The 27,923-nt window shown below is 40.7% G+C and overlaps 1 protein-coding gene across 2 annotated transcripts in view; it reads left to right on the top strand.

The window, feature by feature from the left end:
• Positions 1 to 27,923, top strand: part of MYO3A (myosin IIIA) — a 200,148-nt gene that overhangs the window by 71,916 nt on the left and 100,309 nt on the right. For both annotated transcript variants that reach the window (XM_005302809.3, XM_065586866.1), the window contains exons 4-8: positions 235 to 339; positions 2,051 to 2,150; positions 21,210 to 21,286; positions 23,940 to 24,085; positions 25,754 to 25,819. In XM_005302809.3, the coding sequence (XP_005302866.2) occupies positions 235 to 339; positions 2,051 to 2,150; positions 21,210 to 21,286; positions 23,940 to 24,085; positions 25,754 to 25,819 (494 nt within the window). The remainder of the gene's footprint in view (positions 1 to 234; positions 340 to 2,050; positions 2,151 to 21,209; positions 21,287 to 23,939; positions 24,086 to 25,753; positions 25,820 to 27,923) is intronic.

Here is a 27,923-nt window from a genome sequence, read left to right as displayed (position 1 = left end):
TTGTAGGAAGAGAGGAGACAGATGTAGAAAGAGGCAACAATGTTGGGTATAAAATGTAAAAACAATTGTTTGAGTAGATATTATGAGCACTAAATAATTTTCTTTGCTAGGTTATCAGCTTAATGGGATCATGTGTAGGTATGAAAATGGAATCTACTGAAAAGTAGAACCGATATGATTACTTCTCTCCTTTAATATCCATTGTGTATCTTAATGCAATTTGATCTTTTATAGCTATGCAATGGAGGATCTGTGACTGATCTGGTGAAAGGATTTTTGAAGAGAGGTGAAAGGATGGACGAACTTGTAATTGCTTATATTTTACATGAAGCACTTATGGTAAGATAAAAACAGTCAATGAATGGACAGTCCAATTGATAGTTTATTCAAAGAGTATCTCAGGCTATGACTACACTGTCCCACAGTTTGGATTCTGCAGGGGTTCAGATAGCAGTGTGCATCAAATTACAGCTGTGCTGTAATTCACCTGTGTGGAAGCTGAGGGTGCAAACTTAAAGGTTCCTAGTTCACATTTCGGTAAATCCTGTTTGAAGAGTGCTATTTAACACGAACTAGGAATCTTTGAGTTTGTACCCTCAGCATGCACCCGTGGGGTGTTACTGCACTGCACTTTGGTGGGCGCTACTATTCATATCCCTGTAGTCCAAACTGTGGGGCAATGCAGACAAGTCCTTAATTTTTTTTCAACAAATGAATATATATTCCATTTTAGAAGCATGATGTTTCTTCCTATATTACACTAGTGTTTAATGAATTAAAGTTAAGATTTAGTTGTAAACTTGTTTTTGAATACTACCAGGTAAAGTAGCAGTTCAGTTCATCAGTATCAAAAGGGCGAACATTTATTTCAGGCATTGATTACTTCTCCCTCGTTGCATTAAATAAATACAGCTTTGCATCTAAATTGTTTTTCTTTTGGAGACATGACTGCAATGTACAACAGGTCAGGGATTATTTTAATGAAACATTTTTTCCACTGGAAAATGCTGATTTGTTGAAAACGAATTTCTTTATGGGAAAGGGTTGGTTTTCACAAATTTTTCAACTTAAAAAAAAATCTTGGGAGAAAAATACTTGGAAATTGTCAAAACGTTTTGTTTCAACATTTTTCAAACAAAGAAGTTTGGATTTCCAGTTTGAAATGACTTATTTTGAAATTTAACTTAATTATAGTAAAAATATGTAATAAAAAAAGGGGAAATGATTGAAATTGAAACAAAGCATTTCAAAATCATCAAAACAAAATGTTTTCTTTTTTTGTTCAGGTCAGATTTTCAGTTTGCCAAAATTTTCTAGATTGACTTTCCCCCCAAACTGGGGGGACAGATTTTGTTGTTGTTGTTGATATCTCAAAAATGTTCATGGGATGGGGAAACCATTTCTGACCTGATTCTAGTGCAACATACCAAAAATACTGTTCTGTGTCTCATGTTGTGGGATAGCATCTACTTTGTAATAAAATAATTTACAACAAATTGAAATCTCTCTCAAAAGAAAAATCACTATAGCTAATCAAGACAAAGTATCTTTCTTTATCCTTGCTATTTAATTAGAGTTTGAGTTTCTCCACTGGAACTATTATTACAGCTTAGAACTTTTCTTTGTCTTTCTGTTTTAATGGTCCAATATATAACCAAGATTAATAATGCTTCTTTACTTCTGTCATCATACAACTTGTCTACCAGAAAAAGAAGTCACTAAAAAGTCCATTTATCCCACATAGTTGGTTGATAGTTGACTCAGTGTTCTTTGAATAAGAATAGAATTTCTAGGGGGGCTGTACCAAAAATGCTATGAGAAGTAGAAATCAAAATCAAAATACACTGACTTTGTAAGTGCCCATCTATTGGCAAACAAATGGTAGTTCATTCTTGAACTTGGCGGCTATTCTCATTTTGAAACTAAGTTTAGAAAGATAGAAAAAGCATACCACAAAAATATCATTAAAGTTAATATATAGAATAATTTCAATTTTCAATTTGCAAATGAAATACTCATAATGCTAATGGATTTATAACATATTTTTCAGGGGCTTCAGCATTTGCATGAAAACAAAACCATCCACCGTGATGTAAAAGGAAATAATATCCTATTGACCACTGAAGGAGGAGTTAAACTTGTGGATTTTGGTATGTGATGTTTTTATAGACAAAGTTGTAATTTTAAAACATGAGGGGGGAGAGGTGTAAAAGTTAACAGTTAAGAACAGCTGACAATGTTTTGATTTAGATTTGGACTACTTTGTTTAAAAAACATTAACTTAACTGGTTTGAAATTAGATAATATAAAGGAAAACAAGTTATTCATGGATAGAGAATATCCCTAACTATGGTCTTGGCAACTATTTTGCAAACAGTGTTTAGATTATCTAAGCATTAGGAGTTAGTCTATTGCTCATGGACCCCAGATGCCTGCATGGAAGGTGGGACAAAGCCAGTTAGTATGATTTAGATTGTAGCTAGTACATGGGGTCTGGAATGACCTCATGCTAGTTCAAAGAAGTAAGGGATACACAACTTTAATGCTGTATGTCATAGGGGCGTAAAACTAAAGGATATTGTGGAGAATAAGGGAGTTTCTCCCAGAGAATCCAGTCCAATGAGTTTAGCCATTGATTTCAATAGGAGCTGGATCACGCCCTGAATGATATTCTCCCATTTCTTAATGAAAGGTTCATTTCATTTGAACAGAATGCAGAATTAGATTTATGGTAGTCAACATTTATCCCACTTCTAGTGAATGAAATTTATCATTGTGGACAATGAGGGAGTTCTGTATGTGTGTATATATGTGTATATAAATAACCTGTGATCTCAGCTTACCTGTGTGATATTATCCTGTCTGGCTGCACAGAATTAAATCAAAAAGCAAGGAATCTTCCCACCCCTTGTTAGGCCTGCGTCAGAGCCTGTCGCAATTGAAGTCCTTGTGCTCAAGGGAACATAGGAACTGCACCCTCTGCCCAAGGCATGGAGGAGTAGGGAGAAAGGGGATCCGGGGCCCAGTTGCCTCTCTGCATCAGCCTGCAGATTGATGCAGGCCACATGGGCAAGTAAGGAGAGGGGGGAAGGAGGGAGAGAAGCAAATGACTTTCCTGAAGGATGGTGCAGACTCTGCAGTCCCCTGGTGCACCAGGTTGGTGAGGGAACAATCTCTCCATGAGCTTCCCATGAGGCTCTTTGTCTGGTTACGTAAACAGGCAGAGAAAACCAGTGATTGAGAGATGAGCCTGTGGAAGACATTATGGAACATAATTCCAAAGAAGAGCACATTATCATTCTGAATTACTTATATGATTATATAATAGCCTAAGTTACAATTTTTTCGCGTTAGAACATAGTTTTTTTCTTAAATAGCTCTGTGTTAGTAGGCGTCACAAACAATAACTGCTAAACATTAACAAGTTAATTGGTCTTTAATAGCAGAAGTGGCTTTTCTTTACTTTGTGCCTTTTGTACTCCTGAAATTTGTAGTATATAATGCTGTACTGTCATCCGAAATTTGTTCTTTAGAGCATTAGTGCTGCTTTTCGAGAAGCATCACTTATTCTGGTGTATATTGTAATTTGCATATGCAGTTTGTGAAAATGGGTACTTTTCTGGCACCTGTTACCCTAGCATCTGAGCACCTCACAATCTATGATGTATTTACACTAGCAATAACCCTGTCCGGTAGGAATGTACTATTAATCCAGTATTAAAGATGGGAGACTCAAGCACAGACCATCAGAGGCGTGAAGTTCTGGACCAACCTTCCAAGGGGAGCAATGGGGGGCAAAAAACCTAACTGGCTTCAAGACTGAACTTGATAAGTTTATGGAGGGGATGGTATGATGGGACTGCCTATGATGGCATGTGACTCATTGGCAGGGCTGGCTCCAGCGTTTTTGCCGCACCAAGCGGGGGGGGGGGGGGGGGGAACAGCCGCGATTGGCGGCACTTCGGCGGCAGCTCTACTGCCGCCGCTTCATTCTTCGGCGGCAATTCGGCGGCAGGTCCTTCCCTCCAAGAGGGACTGAGGGACCCGCCGCCGAATTGCCGCCGAAGAGCCGGACATGCCGCCCCTTTCCGTTGGCTGCCCCAAGCACCTGCTTGCTGCGCTGGTGCTTGGAGCCGGCCCTACCCATTGGCAACTGCCAGTAGCAAAAATACCCAATTGCTGGAGATGGGACACTAGATGGGGAGGGCTCTGAGTTACTACAGAGAATTCTTTCCCAGGTATCTGCCTGGTGGGTCTTGCCCACATGCTCAGAGTCTAACTGATGCCATATTTGGGGTCGGGAAGAGTTTTCCCCCCAGGTCAGAATGGCAGAGACTTTGGGGGGGTTTCGCCTTCCTCTGAAGCATGGGGCATGAGTCACTTGCAGGTTTAAAGTAGTGTAAATGGTGGATTCTCTGTAATTTGAGGTCTTCAGTAACTCAGCCAGAGTTAGGGGTCTGTTACAGGAGTGGGTGGATGAGGTTCTGTGGCCTGCAGTATGCCAGAAGTCAGACTAGATGAGCACGATAGTCCCTTCTGACCTTTGAGTCTGAGACAGACTAAATGAGTTGCATAGGAAGTCTGTGGAAGAGTAGAGGATTGAACCTGGCTTTCCTGAGATCCAGGCTAGCACCCTAACCACTGGACCAGCCTTCCTCTTTTTGCATAGCTACGAATAGGTATATCTTATGAGATGAGTATATTTTCTAGTGAATATATTAGGGATATCCAACTAATCAGATTGCTAGACTGTGAATTTTTCTAGAATTGGTTAAATATTTTGTTATTTTTGCTTAACATATTGCTTATAACAAGGCAAGTTAATATGTACATAATCTCAGAATATTATCACAGCAACATGTATAATGGGATTTTCTAAAGTGATGAGATGCCAAACTCTCATTGAAATCTGTCAATTCCAGCAGGCACCTATCTTCATCTTTAGGTGCCTAAATACTTTTTTAAAAAACTGGCTCTTTGTCATTAAAATCTGTCTAGAAGAACTGACAATACATTGTTACACCTCCCATGTGCAACAAAAATCCACACATTCATCCATATAGTATAATTTTACTTACACCTGGTTTTTGTGGAGCACCTACTGACATTGACAAGCACTTGTGAATAGTCCTACTGGATTCAATTTAATTTTTTTGTGAAAATAAGGTTGTTTCACCAATATGCTAAAGATTGGACAATTGGGTTGTTAATCTGAATTTAACAGGGGCACAAGGGCCTACACTTCCCCAGGGTTGCCAAAACCTGCTGCTTATAGACTAGATATTTCTTAGTATGAGCTGCTGTTTCCAGAAAAACAAACTGTGCACATCCATATGTAGTATTCCATTTTCTAGGAAGGTGCATTAATCAACCTTGTTATAACACTGTTCCTTATTGAAGGTCATGCCCCCATGCCATCATGTGGAGGCAAATTTTTACACAATGTGTAATTAGACTATGAAGTAGCTGATACCAGACTATATATACCTCAGATCTGATATACTATGGCAATTGCTATGTTCCTAAACCTCTCAGTTCTCTCAGCCCAAGTATCAAAAATATATAATCACCATAATATCTAGATATGCCTGAGGACACATAATCACATAGTGGAAATTCTCTTAAACCTCTGCTGTGGATGAAGTGGGTTCCAAGTGGAAGATATGGAGAGAAGGCAATACTGTCCAACTATTGTACATCTCCATAGCAAATAGATGGAGGGAAACTTATAAAACTGGTCTGAGTCTAATATATAATATTTATTGCAAGAAAGGTTTGCCTCAGAGCAGTGGGACATGGGTAGCACTGACTAGTGGCTGAGTTATAACCTGCGTATTCCTGAAATTGCTTTGTATTTCAATGCAAATGGCACGTGTTAACTGTGAAGGTAAAACATTTGTTTTAATTTTGTACATTGCACTTAAAGAAAAAAGGTATTTTCCTGATGAAATTTTTTTAAAAGCAATTCCAAAGTACAGGTCTGTCTCATCTTACGCGGGGGTTCCGTTCCGCGGTTAGCACGTAAAGCGAAAACCGTGTATAGCCAAAACCCCATTGAGTTCAATAGCGGGCGAAATCGCCTGCACTACAGGTATAATATTAAAACTGTTGTTTTTCTCTTTTTTTTGTTTTTGCCGACTGTGTAAAGTTGAAATCGTGCATGTTAAATGCGCGTAAGATGCGACAGACCTGTAGTAATTTTTATAGTTAAAAGTTTCATGAGAATGTCATCTGGGCTTGCATTCAGAATGACTACAATAATACCCTGTGTTTGATTTAGAATATAGGAAGCAGACAGGTTTATGATGGATGCACGTTAGCATGACTAAACCAAAGACTTATCCTGACTGTGACTCATCAGTGCGAAATTGAGGGGAGATATTTGAAATTGGCATTACTTTGATTAATATGTGAACCTTTCTTCCTAGCAGAATTAGAAGTTGCAGATATCCTTAGCTAGCTCAACTCTAATTTTAAAAATGTAATAAGACAATGATTTTTTTTCAAAATAAGAAAGTAATTATTCTAGTCTTCAAATGACTGAAACAACCAAAGTAAAGAGCCATGCATATCTAAACTTTGTTGATACTTCAAAATTGTCTTTTATTACTTTGAATTGTAAATTAGTTGTCTTGCAACCTACCTCTAACCTGGTAAAAATATGTTTCTTTATATAGAATGTTGTGTGAGAGAATATCTTTCTTTGGTAATGCATTGTCAGATTTAATCTCTTTTTACCATCAGTGAGATTGAAGACATTTTAGGTAGTACTAAATTAACGTATACATTGACTGGACTGACTTTTTTTGTTTGTAGGAAGGATACATAGTAATTCCTTTGACTTTTGTAGCTCATTGACACTATACTGCTTCTTGCATTAAAGGCTTGAGCTTTATTAACATTTTTATCAGAAGTAGTAAACTATTAGCATAGTTTTACGAAAGCTAGGGATATATGGATGTGCTAGTTGTCATAGTTTGTTGCGTGATATTCACACTTCTTTTGTATCCAGAAATACAGGCCAAATTTTAAAAACTGAGTGCTTAAAATTAATCCATGTTTAGTCACCTAAAAGAAGTAGACTGACTTCCAATATGCTGATCCCCCACCAGTCCCCTTATAATAAGACCAGAATGACAAGACTGGACTAAACACTTCAATACTATTTAATGTGAATAGGGGGAACTACATAAAAATGAGGAAGCTAGTTAAATGGAAATGAAAAGGAATAGTCACAAGAGTGAAATGTCTGTAAGCTGCATGGAAACTTTTAAAAACACCACAACAGAGGTGCAAAGTAAATGTATATCCCAAATAAAACAAACACACACCCCATGAGGACCAATAACAATGCCACCATTTCTAAACAGAGTAAAAGAGGCTGTTAGAGACAAAAATGCATCCTTTAAAAATTGGATTTCAAATCCTACTGAGAAAAATAGGAAGCAGCATAAACTCTGACAAGTCAAGTGTTATAAAGTATAATGAGGCAGGCTAAAAATAATTTGAAGAGTAACTATTAAAAGATACAAAAATATTTTGCTGTTAGTTTTTAAGTACATAAGGAGCAGGAAGCCAGCCAAACAATCAGTGAGGCCATGGGATGATGGAAGGGATAAAGGAGCACTCAGGGAAGACATGGCCATCGCAGAGAAGCTAGATGTACTGTTTGCATCGGTCTTCACTGCAGAGGATTGAGGGAGACTTCCACACCTGAGCCATTCTTTTTAGGTGACAAATCTGAGGAACTGTCCCAGATTGAGGTGTCATTAGAGGAGGTTTTGGAACAAATTGATAAATTAAATGGTAATAAGTCACCAGGACCTGATAATATTCACCCAAGATTTCTGAAGGAACTCAAATATGAAATTGCAGAACAACTAACTGTGGCATGTAACCTATCATTTAAATCAGCCTCTGTACCAGGTGACTGGAGGGTAGATAAAGTAAAACCAATGTCTTTTAAAGGCTCCAGAGGCGATCCTGGCAAATACAGGCCCATAAGCCTAACTTCAGAACCACACAAATTGGTTGAAACTATAGTAAAGAACAGAATTATCAAACAGATGAACAGAATATCGTGGGGAAGAGTCAACATGACTTTTGTAAAGGGAAATCATGCTTCATCAATATATTAGAATTCTTGGAGGGTGACAATAGGCATGTGAACAAGAGTGATCCAGTGGATATAGTGTACTTGGATGTTCAGAAAGCCTTTGACCAGGTTCCTCACCAAAGGCTTTTAAGCAAAGTCAACAGTCATGGGATAAGAGGGAAGGTCCTCTCATGGACTGGTAAATGGTTAAAAGATAGGAAACAAAGGGTAGGAATAAATGGTCAGTTTTCACAGTGCAGAGAGGTAAATAGTGGGGTTCCCAAAGGATGTGAACTGGGACCAGTGCTGTTCAACATATCCACAAATGGTCTGGAAAAGGGGATAGACAGTGAGAAGGCAAAGTTTGCAGACAATAGAAAATTATTCAAGATAGTTGCATCCAAAGCTGACTGTGAAGAGTTACAAAGGGAACTCACAAAACTGGCTGACTGGGCAACAAAATGGCAAATGAAATCCAAAGCTGATAAATGCAGAGTAATGAACATTGGAAAACATAATCTCAACTATACAGAGTAAATGATGGGGTTTAAGTCAGCTGTTACCACTCAAGAAAGAGATCTTGGAGCAGATTGTGGATAGTTCTCTGAAAACATCTGTTCAATGTGCAGTGGCAGTCAAATAAGCTAACAATGTTAGGAAAAGGATAGACAATAAGGCAGAAAATATCATAATACCTCTACATAAATCCATGGCATGACTACACCTTAAGTACTGTGTGCAGTTCTGGCACTCCATCTTAAAAAAAGATATAGTAGGATTGGGAAAAGCACAGAGAAGGACAACAAAAATTATTAGTGCTATGGAACAACTTCCGTATGAAAAGGGATTAAAAAGATTGGGACTGTTCATCTTAGAAAAGAGATGACTAAGAGGGGATATGAAAGAGGTCTATAAAATCATTAATGGCTTGGAGCAAGTGAATAGGTATAGGGATAAATAACCTTTTTCTAACACAAGAACTAAGGATCATCCAATGAAATTAATAAGCAGAATATTTAAAAAAGCGTAAGGAAGTACTTCTTCACACACCTCACAATCAACCTGTGGAACGTATTGCCAGGGGATGTTGTGAAGGCCAAAAGTTTAACTGGGTTTAAAAAAGAATTAGATCATTCATGGAAGATATAGCCATTGATGGATCTTAGCCAAGATGGTCAGGAACCCTATGCTCTGGGTATCCTTAAACCTCTGACTGCCAGAAACTGGGACTGCAAGACAGGAGAGATTACTTGATAATTGCCCTATTCTGTCCATTCCGTCTGAATCATCTGGCATTGGCCACTGTCGGAAGACAGGATACTGGGCTAGATGGACCAATGGTCTGACCCAGTATGGCCATTCTTATGTTCTTAATAAGGCCAACTCTGAAGTCATTTTTCAGTCCTTGGATAAATCTCCATTTGCCTTAGTGAGAATTTCAGGTTCAGGACCGAAGTCGCTTTGGGAAAAGACAATCTGATCATTGATATGTTGTTTCTGATTTACATGTCTCATTGACACTGAAAATCTAGCCAAAAATGATCTCCAGAAGTTTTCCAAACAGTAGTAGAAAACATATTATTCTGAAGCCAAAATGAAGCCATTTTACCCTATTGCATTCTCAAATTTTATTGTCCTACATTAGCTGTAAACTCTGTCTGAATCGTTCTACAAAATGTAATCATTAATTAAAATGATTTCATTTTAAAGTATTCAAAAATAAAAAGAATTATCCCTCTGCCCTCAGCTTATTCTCAGCAGTGAGTCATAGTAAGGCTTAGTATTTGCATTAGTCATTCTAGCATGCATCCATAATAAAGTTGTCTGCTTCACTGATTCAGATCAAGAACAGGGTATAATTGTGTTGTCATTTCTCCATTCCAGATAACATGACATTCATGTGTTACTTTTAAATGACATTTAATATAGAGGTTCTAATAGAAGCCAATAAAAGCAAAGAACTTCAAAGTTAAAGCTTCCTCAGTAAAGAGCTTGTCAAGCTGCTTTGAATATAAGCCCCATAAAAGCATCTGCATTTTCCGAAGGGGAGAACCCTTTTTATAGACCAGGATCATAGTTACTGTCCTAGTCCAGTCACAATCATTGAACAACCTTTCCCTATTAATTCACATTTAGATGCCATTGGGTACCATAAATGTTATATAATGCGTAGTGCAGTAATTTAATGTCATATACTGTAAAGTATGTTAGACAAAATAGGCTGGAAAGTAGCTGGATCTGGCCAGCAAAAGAATTCCCCAATATGGGGGAGCTCAGGCACCTGGCAGGGCACAGAGTGGGCATTGTTAGTTCCTGTGCCACTCATCCATTCAGCCCTGGAGCAGGGGACATATGAGGGCAGGGACAGGGGCCGGCCACCACATGCTGCACACTAGCTATGCTCACCGGCATATGATCATTTAGGGATCATAGCCAGCTAGCATAAGTTAGAGCAGCCCCCATAGGTTAGATTGGGCCAGTTTAGATTCGTGTCTGAATTTAGCCCAAAGGATTTTCAGTCTGAACTTTGAATAACTTTACTTCTCTGGGCTTATGTAAAAAGAATGTGTTGCCTATTAAAACAGAATTACAAAGAGTCATCTAAAATGTCTCTGTCACCTTCACTACTCCGAAGTAAATCAACACAAGAACTATGCAGCAAAAGCACCTGGGTGCCCCTTTATGAATGGTTTTAAAATGTGTAAGACTTGTTTAGCTTGTGGTTTTGTTTTTTGGGGGGGTCATTGTTTCTGCTCACCAGGGTTCTTCTTACAGTTCTAGAATTATTTCTATGGTGGCAAATCTGCCAGTATCTTCAATCTGGCCTATACATTTTATGAAACATGCCTTGATCTTTTCCAGTGAGATCCATCTAAGCCCTATAATTCCTATATTCATCCTTTTTAAATACTAACCTTTCATTTTTGGAGTGATTTGGAGTCATACAACCTGCGTAGGACCCTCCAGCTTTATGTTTAGTATTTGTACCCTGGAAAGCATGTTCTTCCTGGAAGAGCTTTGTAACTCAGGTTTGCCTATGTTCCATCACTGTTTCTGCCTCTGACAATCTGTTCCATACATTAATTAACTCTTGTGTAATGAGATTTTTTTAAAACCCCTTTCAGGCCGGGTCCTTTCTCAGCTCTTGGTTTACAGGTCGTTACATTCATAATAATTTTATGAGACCCTCTTGTGTGTGTTCATTATTCAGGACTAGCATTCTGGAACTCCTGGGTTCTAATTCTGGCTCTTATGCTGGGTTTGAGGGGTGGGGAGGGCTTGCCTTCTGTTGCACCATCAGACAGCTGAAACGTTGCAGCTCTATCATAGATTGTTTTAAAATAAGCATGGATGCTCTCCCTACATCTTTCTCCTCCTATTCCCACATTCCTCATGATCCCTTTTCTCCAGCATACCTAGATCTAGAATCCTGAACCATAAAACTGTTTTAGTTTTTTTTTAAAAAAGAGTCAAAATGCTGCTGCAAAAATCATCTTCCTGGCTCATCATTTCAACTGCATTGCGCCTTTTCCCTCTTCCCCTGGCTCCCCCTTTTCCATCACATCAAGCACAAACTGCTTTTAAGCCTCTTATGACTTAACCCCACCCTCTTGTCATCTTTTACATGGTATAGAGCCATCAATCCTGTCATAGTGATGCCAGCCTTTATAGCCAATTAGTAAAACTTCCCAAGAAGCACCTTCACTCTTTCACCCATGCCATCCCTTATGCATGGGAGGAGCTCTGTGCAAAGATCTGCAAAGCAACTATGTTATTATTCTCCTTTAAATGTCTCCTTAATACCCACCTATGCTGTGATGCTTACAAAACACTTGACAATGGTTATGCAGCTGCTGTGCTCTGACTGGTGCTTATTATGCTAATAGTAATTGTCTCACTGTCACCTTGTGCTCCCTCCATCTGTTTGTTGTATTCCCTTGCTGTAGAGAGCTTAGCCGAGGCTCGTCTCTCTCTGGGGCAGCGGGGAACGACACCAACTCACTAAACTTGGGAATAGTTCTTGCGGGGAATTAGTCCGGCTGCGGAAGTCCTCCTCTGCGGCCTTTGTGAAGGTAGAAATGACACAGTAAGCCCAGGCTTTAGGTCAGGGTGGGGCACTGGTGAGTCAGGTGCTCAGGCCCTCAGGCAGGGGCTGAGCAGTAACAGTATATAAGAGTAGGCCCAGGCCCTAGGTTGCAAAGGGCCTGGGAGAGGGGGAGACTGCCAGCCACGAGGTGGGTGGCAGGGGGGACGCAGGCCCTCCCACTCCACTGCGTCCCAGCCCGGGGCCCTAGAAGTGGCAGAAGACCCGCTGCTGCATTAGTGGGGATCCTGGCCGCAACACACTGACATAGGCTCTGGCAGTGCTGCAGCCAGACTAGGGTTGGATGCCCCCGGGCTACTTCCAAACTCCCCCTCTTGAGGTACCTGGGTTGGGGTGGTGTCCTCAGGCGGGTTCAAGGCTCGGCAACTCCTCCGGGTAGCTGGCGCTGGGCAGGTCGGGCCAGTCCTCGGGTTTACTGCAGGCCGCTGGGTTTCCCAATCACTAGCTAGGCCGGAGGCATCTGGCCTCCCTGGCAGCTGCTCTCTCAGTGAGCTCTGAGGTCAGGCCTTTGTACTTCCGGGGCAACGCCTGACCCTCTGGGGAGCGAGCTCAGAGAGGGCTGGCCTTACCATGAGGCAAACTGAGGTGGCCACTGTGGTGCCAGACTGTGGGGGGGCGCCACTAGGACCCAGCGTGTAGAAAATTGTGTTTGCTGCTGGTGCATATGTATTCTCTCTGCTCTAGATGCACAGAAATGGTGGAGTGCTGTGCTGGAGGAAGGAGGGCACAAGAGACATAACAGGCAGGCAGGAGAAAAGGTGAGAGGGAATAACAGAAAGCAGCAGGAGCTGCAGGGAGAGAGAGGAGGAGGAGCAGCCTTTTATGTACCTCTCTAGCACCTCCAGGAGCCTGGACTGATTAACACCAGCTTCTCAGGGAGCTTCCTGTTTCCTGCTGCTTCCCTGAACCCACTTGAGGAGAACAGGCAGTCAACTGAAGTAGTCGGAGCCAGATAGGCCCTTAAGACACTGATATCTTCCCTCACTCAGGCCCTGCTACCAGCCTGGTTATTTGTCCCCTTCAGCTGAGTGTTGAGAGCCATTATATCTGGCACAGAACACCAGTCATGAGTGAAAGAAGAAAACGCCCCTCTGGGGCAGCATTCAGAAAAAGCAAGAAAGCAAAGGAAGCTTTTCTATCTAAGCAGGAAGGAGCTCTCCTGAGATACATAGACACAAATGTTCACGGTGAGCCTTCCGGCCCCAGTGAGGGTGTGAGTGGTGAGGAGATGCCTGATCTTCCAGTTAGTCAGAGTGCAGGTGACCCGGCAGTACTGCAGCATCCATATCTGCATCTCAAATGGATGTAACCATGCACATTCCTGAAGAAAAGTGTAGACCAGAGAAGAATGTGGTGGAGGCACAATAAACAGCTGCTGCTGAGTTTAGTTCCTTAAGTCTAGATGATCCAGGACTGTGGACTCACTTGAGCAATAGCCTGAGGGACTTCCTTGTACTGCATGGGACACAGCAAGTGAAACACTTCATGTTCCCCAAAGACAATGAAAATAGACGTTTCCATCCAACACATTACTGGTGTGAAATCCTCAATGGTGACAAAGTGGAGAGGCCATGGCTTATGTACTCAAAAACCCAGAATGCTGCATACTGTTTTTATTGCAGACTCTTCCAGTCCAATGTTCCAGCCACATTGAGTTTTACAGGAGCAAAAGACTGGAAAAATCTGGCTATAAATCTGGCATGCCATGAAAAGGCAGCAAATCACCAGAGAGCATTCCATAGGTGGAAAGAGCTTGAGATGAGACTAAGGTTAAAGTCCACCATAGATGATCAGCATCAAGAGAAGATTGCATCAGAGTCTCTTTACTGGTAAAATGTTCTGAGAAGGCTGATTGGCATTGTGATAATGCTTGCTGCCCACCCAAAACTTAGCACTGCATGGCACTTCAGATCAGCTGTATGTGCCAAACAATGGAAATTTTCTTAAAATTGTGGAGCTGATGGCTGAGTTTGATGCTGTACTCCAGGAGCATCTAAGAAGAGTCACCACCCAAGAAATGTACACACACCACTACTTTGGAAAAACAATTCAAAATGAGATCATACAGTTATTGGCAACAAAAGTCAAACAGAAGATTGTGGCAGATCTGAATTCAGCAAGATATTACTCTGTTATTCTGGACTGCACACCTGACATCAGCCAGACTGAACAAATGAGCTTAATGGTGCGTTTTCTAACAACAACAGAACCTAGTGAAAATGTCCCTGCAATGGTGACTGTCAGAGAGCATTTTCTAGAATTTATTGACATTGATGATACTACAGGAGCTGGTATGACAAATGTGCTTCTTAAAAAGCTGGAAGATACGGGAATTGCGATAGCTGACTGTAATTCAAAGCATCTATGTATTTTTCTCTGCATCAACTCATCGATGGCAAATTTTGAAGCAACATCTGCGAACATCCTCTCTGACACTGAAACCACTGAGTGCCACACGATGGGAAAGTTGAGTGGAGGCGATAAAGCCTATCAAACACCAAATTGGGAAGATAGATGATGCCATAGTTGCCATTATGGAGGATAATGCTATGACAGGAAGTGTTCATGGGAGAACAGTGGCAGAGGGAAATGGAATCACCAGAAACATACATAACTTCAAATTTCTGTGTGGCTTAGTGTTGTGGCATGACATACTGTTTGACATAAATGTTGTAAGCAAGAGACTTTGACCTTGATATATCTGGAGCAATGGAACACCTGGTCAAAGCAAAGTCATACCTACAGTCTTACCAGTCAGATGAGAGATTTAAAAACATTCTGAAGAGTGCACAGAAGTTGGCAGACAAACATCATACTGAACCTATTTTCCCATCCATTCAAGAATACAAGAGTCACTGAAGAAGAAGACATTTTGATTACGAGGCACGGGATAATCCCATAAGAGACCCCAAACAACAATTCAAAGTTGAATTCTTTAACCAGTTGCTAGATTGTGCAATACAGTCAGTTGAAGAACATTTCATGCAGTTCAAGGAGCACAGCAGTATATTTGGGATGTTGTATGATATTCCAAAACTCCTCACTATACCCAAAGAAGACCTACACCAGCAATGCAGAACACTAGAGACAGTGCTGACACATGATGACATGTGTGATATTGATGCGAGCGATTTAGGTGATGAACTGAAAGCCCTTTCAAGATATATTTCAGCAGGATCAACTCCAAAGGCTGTTCTGGAATATATGTGCACAAATAAGATGACCACCCCCTTTCCAAATGCTTTTGTTGCTCTGCGCATATTTCTAACACTTCCTGTAACAGTTGCCAGTGTAGAATGCAGCTTCTCCAAGCTGAAGTTAATAAAAACACATCTACGCTCCACAATGACACAGGAGAGACTGGTCGGCCTTGCAACCATCTCAATAGAGCGTAAGCTGTCCCAGACTGTGGACCTTCAGCAGGAATCAGTTTAAGTCTTTGCAACCAAGAAGGCACGGAAAGCATCACTTTGATTATTTAAACTGATAAAAATGCCAGTGTTTACTATGCAGACAAGAAAAGTTACATTTGCTGTTCAGGCATTTGAAAGTTAAGTGTTACTTAAAATTTTTGAACAAGACATTTTAAGTTGTAAGTTCTCCTTTATTGGAGTAGGTAGCAGAGCAGTACCATGAGAGGAGTAGAACAGGAAGAAGTCAGAATTGAGACCTTTCAAAGTTTTGGCCCAAGCGAAGAGGCATGGGGAGTCTTTTGAGCTCCCCACCTCAGGTGCCAAAATGTTGTGGGCCGGCCCTGGGCTCAGAGTTCCCTGGCTCTGCCCACTCTGGTGTCCAGAGGAACTCGTCTCTCTCCAGGGTGGCGTGGAACCACACCGCCTCACTACACTTGCCCATTGTCATATATTTAGATTGTAAGCTCTTTGGTGCAAGGACCACATTTTTGTTATGTGTGCAGTGCCTATTGTAATGTACCTCCAATCTCTGACTCAGGGCTGGGGGGCTACCACAGTATATAAATATTTAATAATAATTAATAAAGGACTCATTGTTGCACTACTATTTTCTTACTTAATTTAAGTCCAAGATCATAACTGAGTAGCTCTAGTTCTCAGGTACTTCTTCTCTGCTAATGTTTGCAATGTGCAGCTTGTATGATACCTGCTGTCTGAGGGTACTATGCAAAAATATCCGCTTTTCATGAGTAAGCCAGTGCCTAGAGTTACCAGACATAATAGGCAAGAAACATGCCTGATCTTTTTCTGAACACACCCATAATATCTATTTTTCTTATCACTAAGTGTAGTGCCTTCCTTTCTATATATGTGTGTGTGAGAGAGAGTCCGTGTATTTGCATAACTCCTGCATTTATTTATCAAATTGTTCATCTTCATAAGATTTTTCACTTTTGCAGTGTATGAAAAATGTGTTGGCAGTGGATTTTTTTAGATTTCCTTCGGAAGATACTTGGTCCAGTTTTTTCATTACAGCAGTAGTAAAGAAAAAACCCTAAAATGTTATTGTTAGAAAATGTACAAGTTAAAAAGAGCTGGCTGGGTTTATGCTTGATTAGTTGCTGAAGTGCTGGAAGAAATGTTGTCAAGTGTGGCATGACATCATCTTTCCCCTACATGCAGAAAGAGCCCAAAGAAATATCATTTGTCATAAGACTTACTCTCTGTAATCTGAAATGCCAGGTTAGTGCCAAGAGCAAAAGGGTATAAAAAATCAGCCTAAAGAAAATAGTGGTGAACAATTCAAATTAAATCAGCTTTTTATGGAAGTTAAGAATAAATAACTAGGATTTGCTTAATTATTACAGTTCAGTGAGAAGAAACTAGACTTAGACTGAGCAGGTTTTGCATATTTAACATTTCTTTTATGTTAGCTCCTTATCTATGCAGAAAGTTACGATTATTTATAAAATCTGACACTGGAATAATATCAAATCTCAGTTACTGCTTTTCTTTTGCATTTAGGTCCAAATCCTGGTCTCTGTGCCAAGCCTGAGTAAAAGAGCTTGGCACAGGGGGGTTCCATGGTGGTTAGCAAAGGGACAGAAACCTCCTCCTCCTCCCTAACCCTAAGGCAGCACAGTCGCTGTATGGGCACTAAAACAGCTTTAGGGCTGTAGTAGCATCTGTGGTTGCTGCACAACCTCTCTGCAGTGTGTTTTGCTGGAGGCTTCATGTAGCCATAGATCTATGGGCCAGAGCCTGGCCCCAGGACTCCCTTCAGTAGCAACAGGAATGAAGCCACTGTGCAGCAGATCTCCACGGTGTGCAAAGGATGTGGAGGCCATATTAAGGCTCCCCACATCCTGCTCACCACTAGGCAAATGAACCATAATGGCTCTGCTGCTTATTGGGCCTCTACAGCTATGGAGAAAGGGCAGATTTCACTCGTTATCTCACATAGCAAAATACAGAGAGAGGCAACTACAAATGTATGATTTTGAAAGTGTTTCTTTTTAAATAACAGGCTGATTTGCCAAACAGGAGCTTTAATGCGACCTTATTTTTAGTAGCTATGCAAAGTGACTTTTAGATGATGGACAAGTATAGTTGTGCTGTGAATCAGAGTTGAGTATATGCATTCAAAGTAAAAACCAGATAATCTCCTCTCAAGTGTCTTTCCCTCCACCATAGCATCTTCAAAGTCTCAACCTGAGGATTTGCACTGGGTAATGGACAGCCTGATTAATCCAGCCTATTTCCACTCACTTGCTGATGTGAATTGCTCCCATTATGAGAAAACTGCATGTTTTCTTGTGGATAAAATGAAGTAGATTCAGAACAGGCAATATCTGGAAAGAACGAAAGCTACGTTATCTCTGCTTGCTTTGGTCAGTCTTATTCGCTGAAGTTCTGGATGTTTCAGGAGAATTTAATACCATGACCTGGGCTTTGGATCCATTTTCCTTCATGGTCAGTTAAGTCCATTGGGAAATACTGAGTTCATTGCTGATGGAGATTGCCGATGCCTTCACTGGGGATGGTGGGATGCTAATAGTTGAAAAGAAACATGATCAGCCTCTGTTCAAAGAGCCATCCCCAGACACTGACAGTCTATCCATTATTGATTGACCAGTATCTGATATTCCAGTTTGGGTTAAGATTATGGAAACAATTGTGGTGAGAGAACTCTCACAATATCTTGATGCTTCTGACTTAATTTACCCTTGCCAGTTGGGGTTCTGTCCTGGGTACACACACAATGGCATTCTTGCTCCTGTGCCCCGAGAATGCTCTCAGGGGTTACTACCAAGGTTCTGTGGTGTCACCCCTTTTATTCAATGTGTATCTGAGACCTTTAGGAGAGTTCATGAAGAGAGATGCACTGAGGATATCCATCTTTATCGCTACATCTTTTCCAGCCCAGTGCGTGTGATTAAGCATCTTTCTTGGTGGCTAGGCAAGATTGGGCCCTGGATGAAAATGAGTTTGGTTGCCTTTCAATCTAGCTGAGCCTCAGGGGATTATGGTTGAAGGAAGTAACCAGAGGGTCTGTCCCCGTCTGACTGAGGATAAGCATTAATCATTTATTATCAAAGTTCACAAAGTTCTGGTTAGGTTCCATACTACTATTAGACATTGATTATCAGTCACCTGGTCAGATTTTTCCAGCTCTGTCTGTCCAGGAATTTGCAGACTCTGCTCCTGAATGTGGACCTTGTTACCATGCCTGTGTCACCTGTAGTCTGGAGGATAGTGTACTTTAAATATGTTCAGAAGCTGAAGCAAGTGCAAAATGTGGCAGCCCGCTTGTTAAGTGCACAATCACCAGACATGACACCAACACTTCAGGATCTGCACCTATTGGTTTCTGGGTGGAACTTAAGGTATTGGTTTTGACTTCTAAAGCCCTAAATGGCTTTGGATCTGCCTACCTTATAGACTATCTCTCCCCCCTAGGTGATATTGCTTCTGTTGTGATTAGTGGAGGCACTCAATCTAGAGTTCCCTTCTTTTGTATGAGAGGAAGCTGCTCTTCCAACCCTAATCTTCTATGATTCTATGATCTATGACAGGACATTCTCCATGGTCCTGATGCAAAATCCATTGTAGTCTACTGGAAGATACTTGACTTCAATGGACTCTTGATCAGACCCCATGAAGGGTCTGTGACTTTGCAATTCACTCCCCATACTTTGGTGTGAAATAGCCTGGATTTGCTGATCTTCAGTTCATGCTGCAAGTCCATTTTTAACAGGCATTTGGGAGGGGGAGATTTGGGGCTGGACACAGCATGTGGAGATTTAGGTTTTGTAAAAATGTCTTACTGATTAACTGTTTTTGTTTTGTTAAGAACATAAGAATGGCCAATGGTCCATCTTGCCCAGTAACTGTCTTCATACAGTGGCCAGTGCCAGATGTTTCAGAGGGAATGAACAGAACAGGGCAGTTATCGAGTGAGCCATCTCCTGTCATCCTTCCCATCTTTTGGCAGTCAGGGTTTTAGGTACACCCAGAGCATGGAATGCATTCCAGACCATCTTGGCTAATAGCCTACCTATCATCCAGGAACTTGTCTAATTCCTTTTTGAACCCAAATATACTTTTGACCTTCGCAACATACCCTAGCAACAGATTCCGTCAAGTTGACTGTGCAGTGTATGAAGAAGTACTTCCTTTTGTTTGTTTTAAACTTGCTGCCTATTAATCTCATTGGTTGACTCCTGGTTATTGTGTTATGTGAAGGAGTAAATAACCCTTCCTTATTTACTTTCTCCACACCATTCACGATTTTATAGACCTCTATCATATCCCCACTTAGATGTCTCTTTTCTAAGCAAAACAATCCCAGTCTTTTAATCTCTCCTCAGATGGAAGTTGTTCCATAACCCTAGTCATTTTTGCTGCCCTTCTCTTTACTTTTTTCAAATCGAATATATCTTTTGTGAGAAGGGGTGACCAGAACTGCATGCAGTATTCAAGGTGTAAGCAAACCATGGATTTATATAGTTGAATTATGATATTTTCTGATTCTTATATATCCCTTTCCTCATGGTTCCCAGCATTCTGTTAGCTTTTTGACTGCTGCTGCACATTGAGCAGATGTTTTCAGAGAACTATCCACATTGACTCCAAGATCTTTCTTGAGTAGTAACAACTAATTTAGACCCCATCATTTTTATAGTTGGGATTATGTTTTCCAATGTTCAATACTTTGCACTTATCAACTTTGAATTTAATCTGCCATTTTGTTGCCGAGTCACCCAGGGCAACAACCCAGTTTTGTGAGATTCCTTTCTAACTCATCACAGTCAGTTTTGAGCTTACCAATTTTGAGTAATTTTGTATTGTTGGCCAACTTTGCCACCTCGCTGTTTACCTCTTTATCCAGCTCATTTATAAATATGTTGAACAGCACTGGTCCCAGGACAAATTTTGGGGAACCCTGAAATTTACCTCTCTGCACTGTGTAAACTGACTGTTTATTCCTGCCCTTTGTTTCCTATCTTTTAACCTGTTACTGATCCATGAAAGGACTTCCCTCTTATCCCTCGACTACTTACTTGTTGTTGTTGTTTCTATGGTTAGGGTTTACATTCTCAATGATGGTGGGCCAGTTCAGAACCCCGGGATATATCTCTTTTATGATATTGACATTGAAATTGAAATAAATCATAAAACAAAGATGTACCAGTGTCAGTATTGTAGCTCTAAAAGAAATAACATGCATTAAAGGGTGCAGCATATTTTTAAAAAAAGTTCTACTTCTCCAAGTAATACTTGTGGTTTCTTCCTCCTAAAAAGAACATCAAAATACTATAATTAGTCATTAAAATGATGTCATATTACTCATAAAAGCCTCATTTAGGGCTAAATGCTGCTCCCATTGAAGTAACTGGAAGTTGAGGATGTTCAACACGTCGCAGAAGGACTGAGACTTTCGTACTCTTTTACAGGCAACTGGAAAGATACGATTGAGCTTTTGAAAGGAAAAAGCCTTAACATCCTTATTCCCAGGACAAGATGATTATGGCACAGTCCAGATTTAAACAAAAGTAACCACCACTCTGAATATAGCTTCCCTTTATTCGTTTAGGTGTGTCTGCTCAGCTGACCAGCACTCATCTCCGTCGGAACACGTCTGTGGGCACCCCTTTTTGGATGGCTCCAGAGGTTAGATTTGAAAATATACATTTTTTCCAGATTGCTTTTGTCTGTCTCTCTGCTTCTCTGTCTCTTCCCTTTTATTTTAGTAGTTTTAGCAAACTGAATGGAAATGTCAATTGTAAAAACTTTTTACTGTGTAGTCTTAAAATGCTTGTATTTCCTTTTAGCTGTTTTACTTTTATGCAATGTTAATTCAAATGTATTTAATTGAGTACTGTGTGGTTAGAGCAAGAGGAGCTGCACAGATCACTTGTTGAAATTCTTTGGAGGAGAAAGAATGTTTTGAAATCAGTTTATTTCTAGGGGTAGAAAGAGCCCACGGTTATATTGTGACTTCAATACTCTCATTTTAAATGACAGTCCAGCAAGACTATTTTTAAAGTCAGCGACTGAGAACAGTGTGATCCTGTTTGAGTATTGTAGATTTCACAGCAGAATGGAACTAAACAGGAGGTTACTTTCTTGATTTTATGTATTTTATTTGTGTATCTCACTGCTCAGGAGGCTTTTCATACACCACGTTCTTCATGAGTAGACAACAACAACAAAAGATTTGTGTGAATAAGTAAAAATGTATTATATATATTTGAAGCTTAGTCGTAACTTTGATTGCTTTTTATATCTAGAGTAAGTATACAAATAGATATTATAAACTCCAATAGGACAAATTAAGTTTGTTAAATAAGCATATGTAGCAATACATTGTTTGCAAGAAAATAAAAATGTTTTATAATATACGCAATTGTACTATTTATAGGGGGGGAAAATGTACTTTGTTCGGCCCAGTAGCTAATTAGCTGAAATTTCCTGACTCATCTGTCATTGTGAATTAGCTGAAATGAATTCGAAAATAGAGTTTTTAATTAAAAGTGGCATTTCTGAATGTGCCGCTAATGGCGGCCATCTTGTTGAGAAATTCTCTCTCTGAAACTGGCAGAATGGGTGCCCAGTGGGACAGACTGCAAACCAAATTTCTTCTTTGCTGCTGGTTTCATAGCAGAGGAAGAACTGTACAGTGCCATTATCCCTCCCCACCCCCCCAGGAATAACTCACACAAGGGAGCGGAAACTTCACAAGTTTGACCTTACTGAATTTCCTCCAAGTTCTTCTCTCTGGTGTAGGACATGGTTTGCTTCCCCTCTACAGAAGAAGACTGGGGTTCCACCCCCTTATCCCACCGCTTTCCCTCATGAGCTTCGGGCAGGAGAATCTGAAGGAGCCCAACTGGCTTCTGCTCTGTTTCCTCCAACTCTACAGAGCAGGATTCTGTGGAGAGGCTTCCATGGGGTCGGGTGAAGGAGATGAATGCTGCAAAAGGCAGAATTCTGCTTTTCTGCAGGTTCAGGCTCTGTGTGCAGATGCAGAGGGAAGCATGGGGCACTACGAGTTTATTAATATTAAACAAGATGTTTATAGTGTTTATGCAGTGAAGTTCTTCTGTTGATAAACCAATATGCCCAAGACAGGAATAGTGGGGGCTGTATTGTTACAAAATTCTGGGGTAGTCTTTAAGTTCTATTGAATGTGGGCAACTTATTTTATATTCTTTTGTCAAATGTATTGTATATGCATCCATAGGTGTTATGAAAGTCACTTTTTTAAAAAAACCCAATAAATAAATGCAAGAAAGGGGGAAGCTGCTTTAGACCCTCTCTCACTAGACTGCCATCTCACCAGAGACTGAAAGTATGTCTTTTTTCTGCAGTACTGAAATTGGAGGAAGTAAAGCCTGGACTAAGACATAGATGAGATAAGCCCATTCTTAGAAGCTCAGCTCCAGGTGTCACTTCAGCTATCTTTTTCCTTTTTTAAAAAAAAAAAGGAAATTTCTGGCCCTCACAGTTATGAAGAAAACCAATGCACTATCTGCCTGAGTCTGCAGACTGTTTGAAACAAGAGTTCTGAGAGGTCTGACTTGCCACTGTCTTCTCAGTGGGATGTTAACTCCAAGATCCATTGCTTTGGGCGGCTCTGCCAACATCACCTGAGCAGAGGACTCTGTGCACGACAAGGAGAGAATAGTACAGTGGACCCAGTTCACCCACCAACCCACCCAAGCAGGTATCCCAGCAACCAAAGTATAGGTTCTGAGGGAATCTTGCTGCCCTTGGCTCTGTGAGGGGAAGAGGGGACCCTGGCTGTCCTCTCTGCTGCTCCAGAGGGGAATCCTGCAAAGAGGGCAGCAGAAAGGGCCGCATACTACTGCACCTATGTCTCTAGTGGGGAGGAGGTCCCTGTCACTGCCGTTCCACGTGGGGATGGTGGGGCCAGAAGGCAGAGCCACATTGGACTACATGTTATGTGCTGGTACACTCCTTTAGTACTCAGGCAACAATGTGGTATGGTGTATACGTAGGTAGGTAGGAGCTCCCCCCTCCCCAACACTCCTATAGCAGAATTGAGAAGCAGTGGTAGGATGTAATCACCAGTTTGCTCTCTCTGATTTCAGCACTGCTTTTCTGCAATATGATAGGCACCAGCAGGAGACTTGAATATGCTAAATGTAATTTAAATGCTTACTTTTCGATAGATTTCTAGTTTATTGCAGTGAGTTTCTCACCATATGGCTGTTCAAATTGCTGTGCTTTTCAGTGTAGATACTTATGAACATTTTCATAAATGAACAATATGAACCTAAAAACTGTATTCCTCTCACAGGTCATTGCATGTGAGCAGCAGCTGGACAGCTCCTATGATGCCAGATGCGATGCATGGTCACTGGGTATCACTGCCATAGAGCTAGGAGATGGAGATCCACCTCTTGCTGACTTGCATCCTATGAGAGCACTTTTCAAAATACCAAGGTAATGTCTTCATACCCTTATTTCTCACAGTGTTAGTCTAATCCTCACCACTTTCTCGTACTCCCTCCTACCAAACTTGGGCACCTTTATATCTAACAACTGAATATTAAGAACTAATTCTGCCCAGGGAGCAGTGCAGAAGCACGCAGTCCCACAATCAGCCCTGCACTCTGACTCGAGCATATACAAGTCTCCAGAAGTGCAGGGCTGATTCTGGGCACTGCATCCACCTTGGACAGAATTCAGCATGCATTTCATCTGCAGGGATAGTTCTGCTGCCCTATGCTGAAGGGGTGCAGAATTCAGTCAAGTCCTGTGTGTGCTGCTACAAACAGTGATCTGAGCTTGGAATGTCCAGTCTGATTCCTACAAACAGGTCAGGACAACATGTAGTTAACTTCTCTAATCAAATGTCTTGCGAGGTTCCATCATACCCCCTGCAGTGGAATAATGTTTCCCTGGTCACAAACGTACATTTTCCCACCCTCCCCCAAGCGCACCTACTGCCTGTTTCAACTCTGCTGTCCACACACGCTGCATGCAGCCAGCGCTTCTTCTGAAAGGGCTTTCTTTGAGCTTTAAGACTGAAGAACCCACAATGCTTTGTCCTCACACTGTATTCTGAGGAACTTCCATCTCAAAGAATCAAAGATACTGGGCAACCTCCCTCCTCCTCCTCTTGAGGGACTGTAAAATCCAAGCCCACTTCAAATTCTATTTTTGTTATACTGACATGGAGCAACACATTGAGATGGGAGCCTAAGGAAAAGAGGGTGGTACATCCTCTTAGTGACGTGCTAGCTGGCACTTGTTTCTTTGACATCGCCATTAAAGATGCACAGATTTAGAATTTCGTGGCTGAGAGAAGAGAGCCATTGTTAGGGTTAGCAAAGTTTATCAGATTTGCCCTTTGATTTGTGAAGCCTACAAGTTCCTCCTACCAAAAGAGAGGCAGCATTGCCTAGTGGATGTAGCACTGTTTTGAAAAACAGCCTCATTTTTAAGTGATTTCTTTTTGCATTACTGGGTATGTCAAGTGGAAAATGTCCACTTTATTTCAAAGGAAAAAGACAAATTCAAAATATTTTGAGCCAAATTCAAACCTACAGTAAGCAGATGTAATTCCATGGAAGGCAAAGCAGTGGTACCCATTTATACCAGGTCTGAATGTAATCCATTTGCTGCCATTTGGTGCCTTAGTGAATCACAAATAGATAATAAGAGTGTTCATTAATTTTGATACTTTGTTAATGGGCTGGTTAATGCAATGAGGCTGTGACCCTTTTTGTGAAATTTAAGATAGAATTCCTTAAAGAACTCCTGATTTTAAAAGAAAAAATCAATTGCCTCATGCTTTGAAAGAAAGAAAGGTCCTTTCATGATATACAAATAGTGAATAATAGGTCATTATGTTCATTTGCTTTTATCGATATGCTTGAAAAATGACAGCAATTCTTGGTTATATTTGGTAGATTTTCTTGATGCTTTGTTAGTTATGTAAAATAGGAGGTTAATGAAGTATTATATTGTCTACACAATGCTCCTTTAACCAGTGGAAATCAATATTTTTTTCAATAGCCCTCCTAAAACTCATTACTCAGCCTGCCTTCTTCTGTTGTTTTTGTCAAGTGTGTACATATTAACTTATCGTAATACTGACCTTTACAGAAATCCACCTCCAACATTACGCCAACCGGAGCTGTGGTCATCGCAGTTCAATGACTTTATTAACAAGTGAGTAAGAATTGAGACCATTAATTGAGACCCTTTCGACCAAATAAGATGTGTACATAAGATGTGTGCATAAATGTAGTTGAAATATTACATCTTTGTATTCTGTGTGGAAATCTGTCACTACAAATATATTTCTCCCTTGTTCCCCCGCATTATTTATTATAGTAAACTTGCTTTGTATAAATTCCTCTTTTTATTTGTAAATATATAAGCAATATGGTTTTATATTAAGCTTCCTGCAAACTCAGGCTTCAGGTGACAATTCCAATATCAGTCTGACTACTGTTTCTAAAATACGCTATTAGCATGAATCAGGGTGAATTTGGTATCAGTGTCAAGTATCAGAGGGGTAGCCGTGTTAGTCTGGATCTGTAAAAACCAACAAAGAGTCCTGTGGCACCTTATAGACTAAGAGACGTATTGGAGCATAAGCTTTCGTGGGTGAATGCCCACTTCGTCAGACGCATATGGTGGAAATTTCCAGAGGCAGGTATAAATATGAAGGCAAGATTCAGTCTGGAGATAACGAGGTCAGTTCAAGAGGATGAGGCCCTCTTCTAGCAGTTGAGGTGTGAACACCAAGGGAGGAGAAACTGCTTTTGTAGTTGGCTAGCCATTCACAGTCTTTGTTTAATCCTGAGCTGATGGTGTCAAATTTGCAAATGAACTGAAGTTCAGCAGTTTCTCTTCAGAGTCTGGTCCTGAAGTTTTTTTGCTACCTTTAAATCTGCTATTGTGTGTCCAGGGAGGTTGAAGTGTTCTCCTACAGGTTTTTGTATATTAAAGTCAGATATTAGGAATGGCAATATACAAAAACCTGTAGGAGAATTTTTAAATCTCAAAAATTTTCACAGGATGGGAAAACCATTTCCTGACCAGCTCTGATGGAGCAGGATCCGAACTTATGTAACTATCTAGCAAGGAATGCCTATCCTGGGCTTATATCGCTTCTTAATTAGCCAGATCGCTATGCCATATTAACACACTTTTTATTAAGCAAATTTCTGTAAAAAAAACAACAACAACAACAAATAATTAAAAAATAAAAGGATTATGAAGAGCATATTGGCACAGTTCAGATGATGTCAACAGAGCTTCACCAGTTTTCACCAGCTGAGGATCTACTCCATAAATGTAAACCTTTCTTATGACTTTATAGTTGATGTGTATGAACTAATGATTTGTAAATTTCTTTTAAGCTTCCTCTCCTCCCACCCTCTCTCCAATACAGGTGCAAATTGACATGCTGGTTTGGGGTATATCCTGAAGTAACTGGACTCAGACCACAAACTTATTTCACATAGGCCACCAAAGAGTGATGCAGTAATAAATTATCATCTACAAAAGGCCTGGGGTGAAATCCTGGCCCCACAGAAATCAATGGGAGACTTGAAGGCAATAGGGTCAGGATTTTGAACCAGTGATTTAGGTGTGAAAGGTCCTGTGACCCTTATCTATAATAATTGTTTTAAATACGGTTTCAAGATTTCAGGGTTTGTCCCATAAATGGACAGTTGCCTACAATTTTAAAGTAAAATATTTCTCAAAGTTCTAGTGACCCTGAAAAGGAATCCATTAAGGGCTAAACCCTTTGACCTATGACAGTCTCCCATTGGGGCGTGACCATGTGGCTCTGTTGAGCTGGGAGTAGCCCCTCTCGCTCTGTGGCCCTTCTTTGCAGAGACAGTAGCTGGTGGCTCTGCATAGCAGCAGACCCATTGACGCCATTCCCATTTCTCTTCCAGCTGGCCCTAACTCCTAGCCTTGCTACATAAGGATGTGCAGGGAGCATATCTAGAATGGGACTGTGAAGCTTCACAAATGGTTCCCACCTCTCCCTAGGGGAACCACACTGGTTCTGTTGCATCTGAAGTCACTTTTGAAAGCTTTGTAAAGAGAGTGGTGAACAGTACAGTATATTCTTTCCCTTAGAATCTGCTATTTAGAACATAAATTCTATTTATAATGTATGGGGAATCCAATTTTCAAGAATAGGCACCTAAAAATTACATCTTTAACCTGTATTTGGGCATTTAAGTCAGCACTAGTGATGGGCCCAAGCTCACAGTTGGGATCTAAACGTTCCTAAAAATCACATGCTTTT

The sequence above is a fragment of the Chrysemys picta genome, chromosome 2 (genome assembly GCF_011386835.1).
Source record: "Chrysemys picta bellii isolate R12L10 chromosome 2, ASM1138683v2, whole genome shotgun sequence".
NCBI lineage: Eukaryota > Metazoa > Chordata > Testudines > Emydidae > Chrysemys > Chrysemys picta.
Note: the sequence above shows the minus strand (reverse complement) of the source record. Positions and strands in the feature narration are given on the sequence as shown.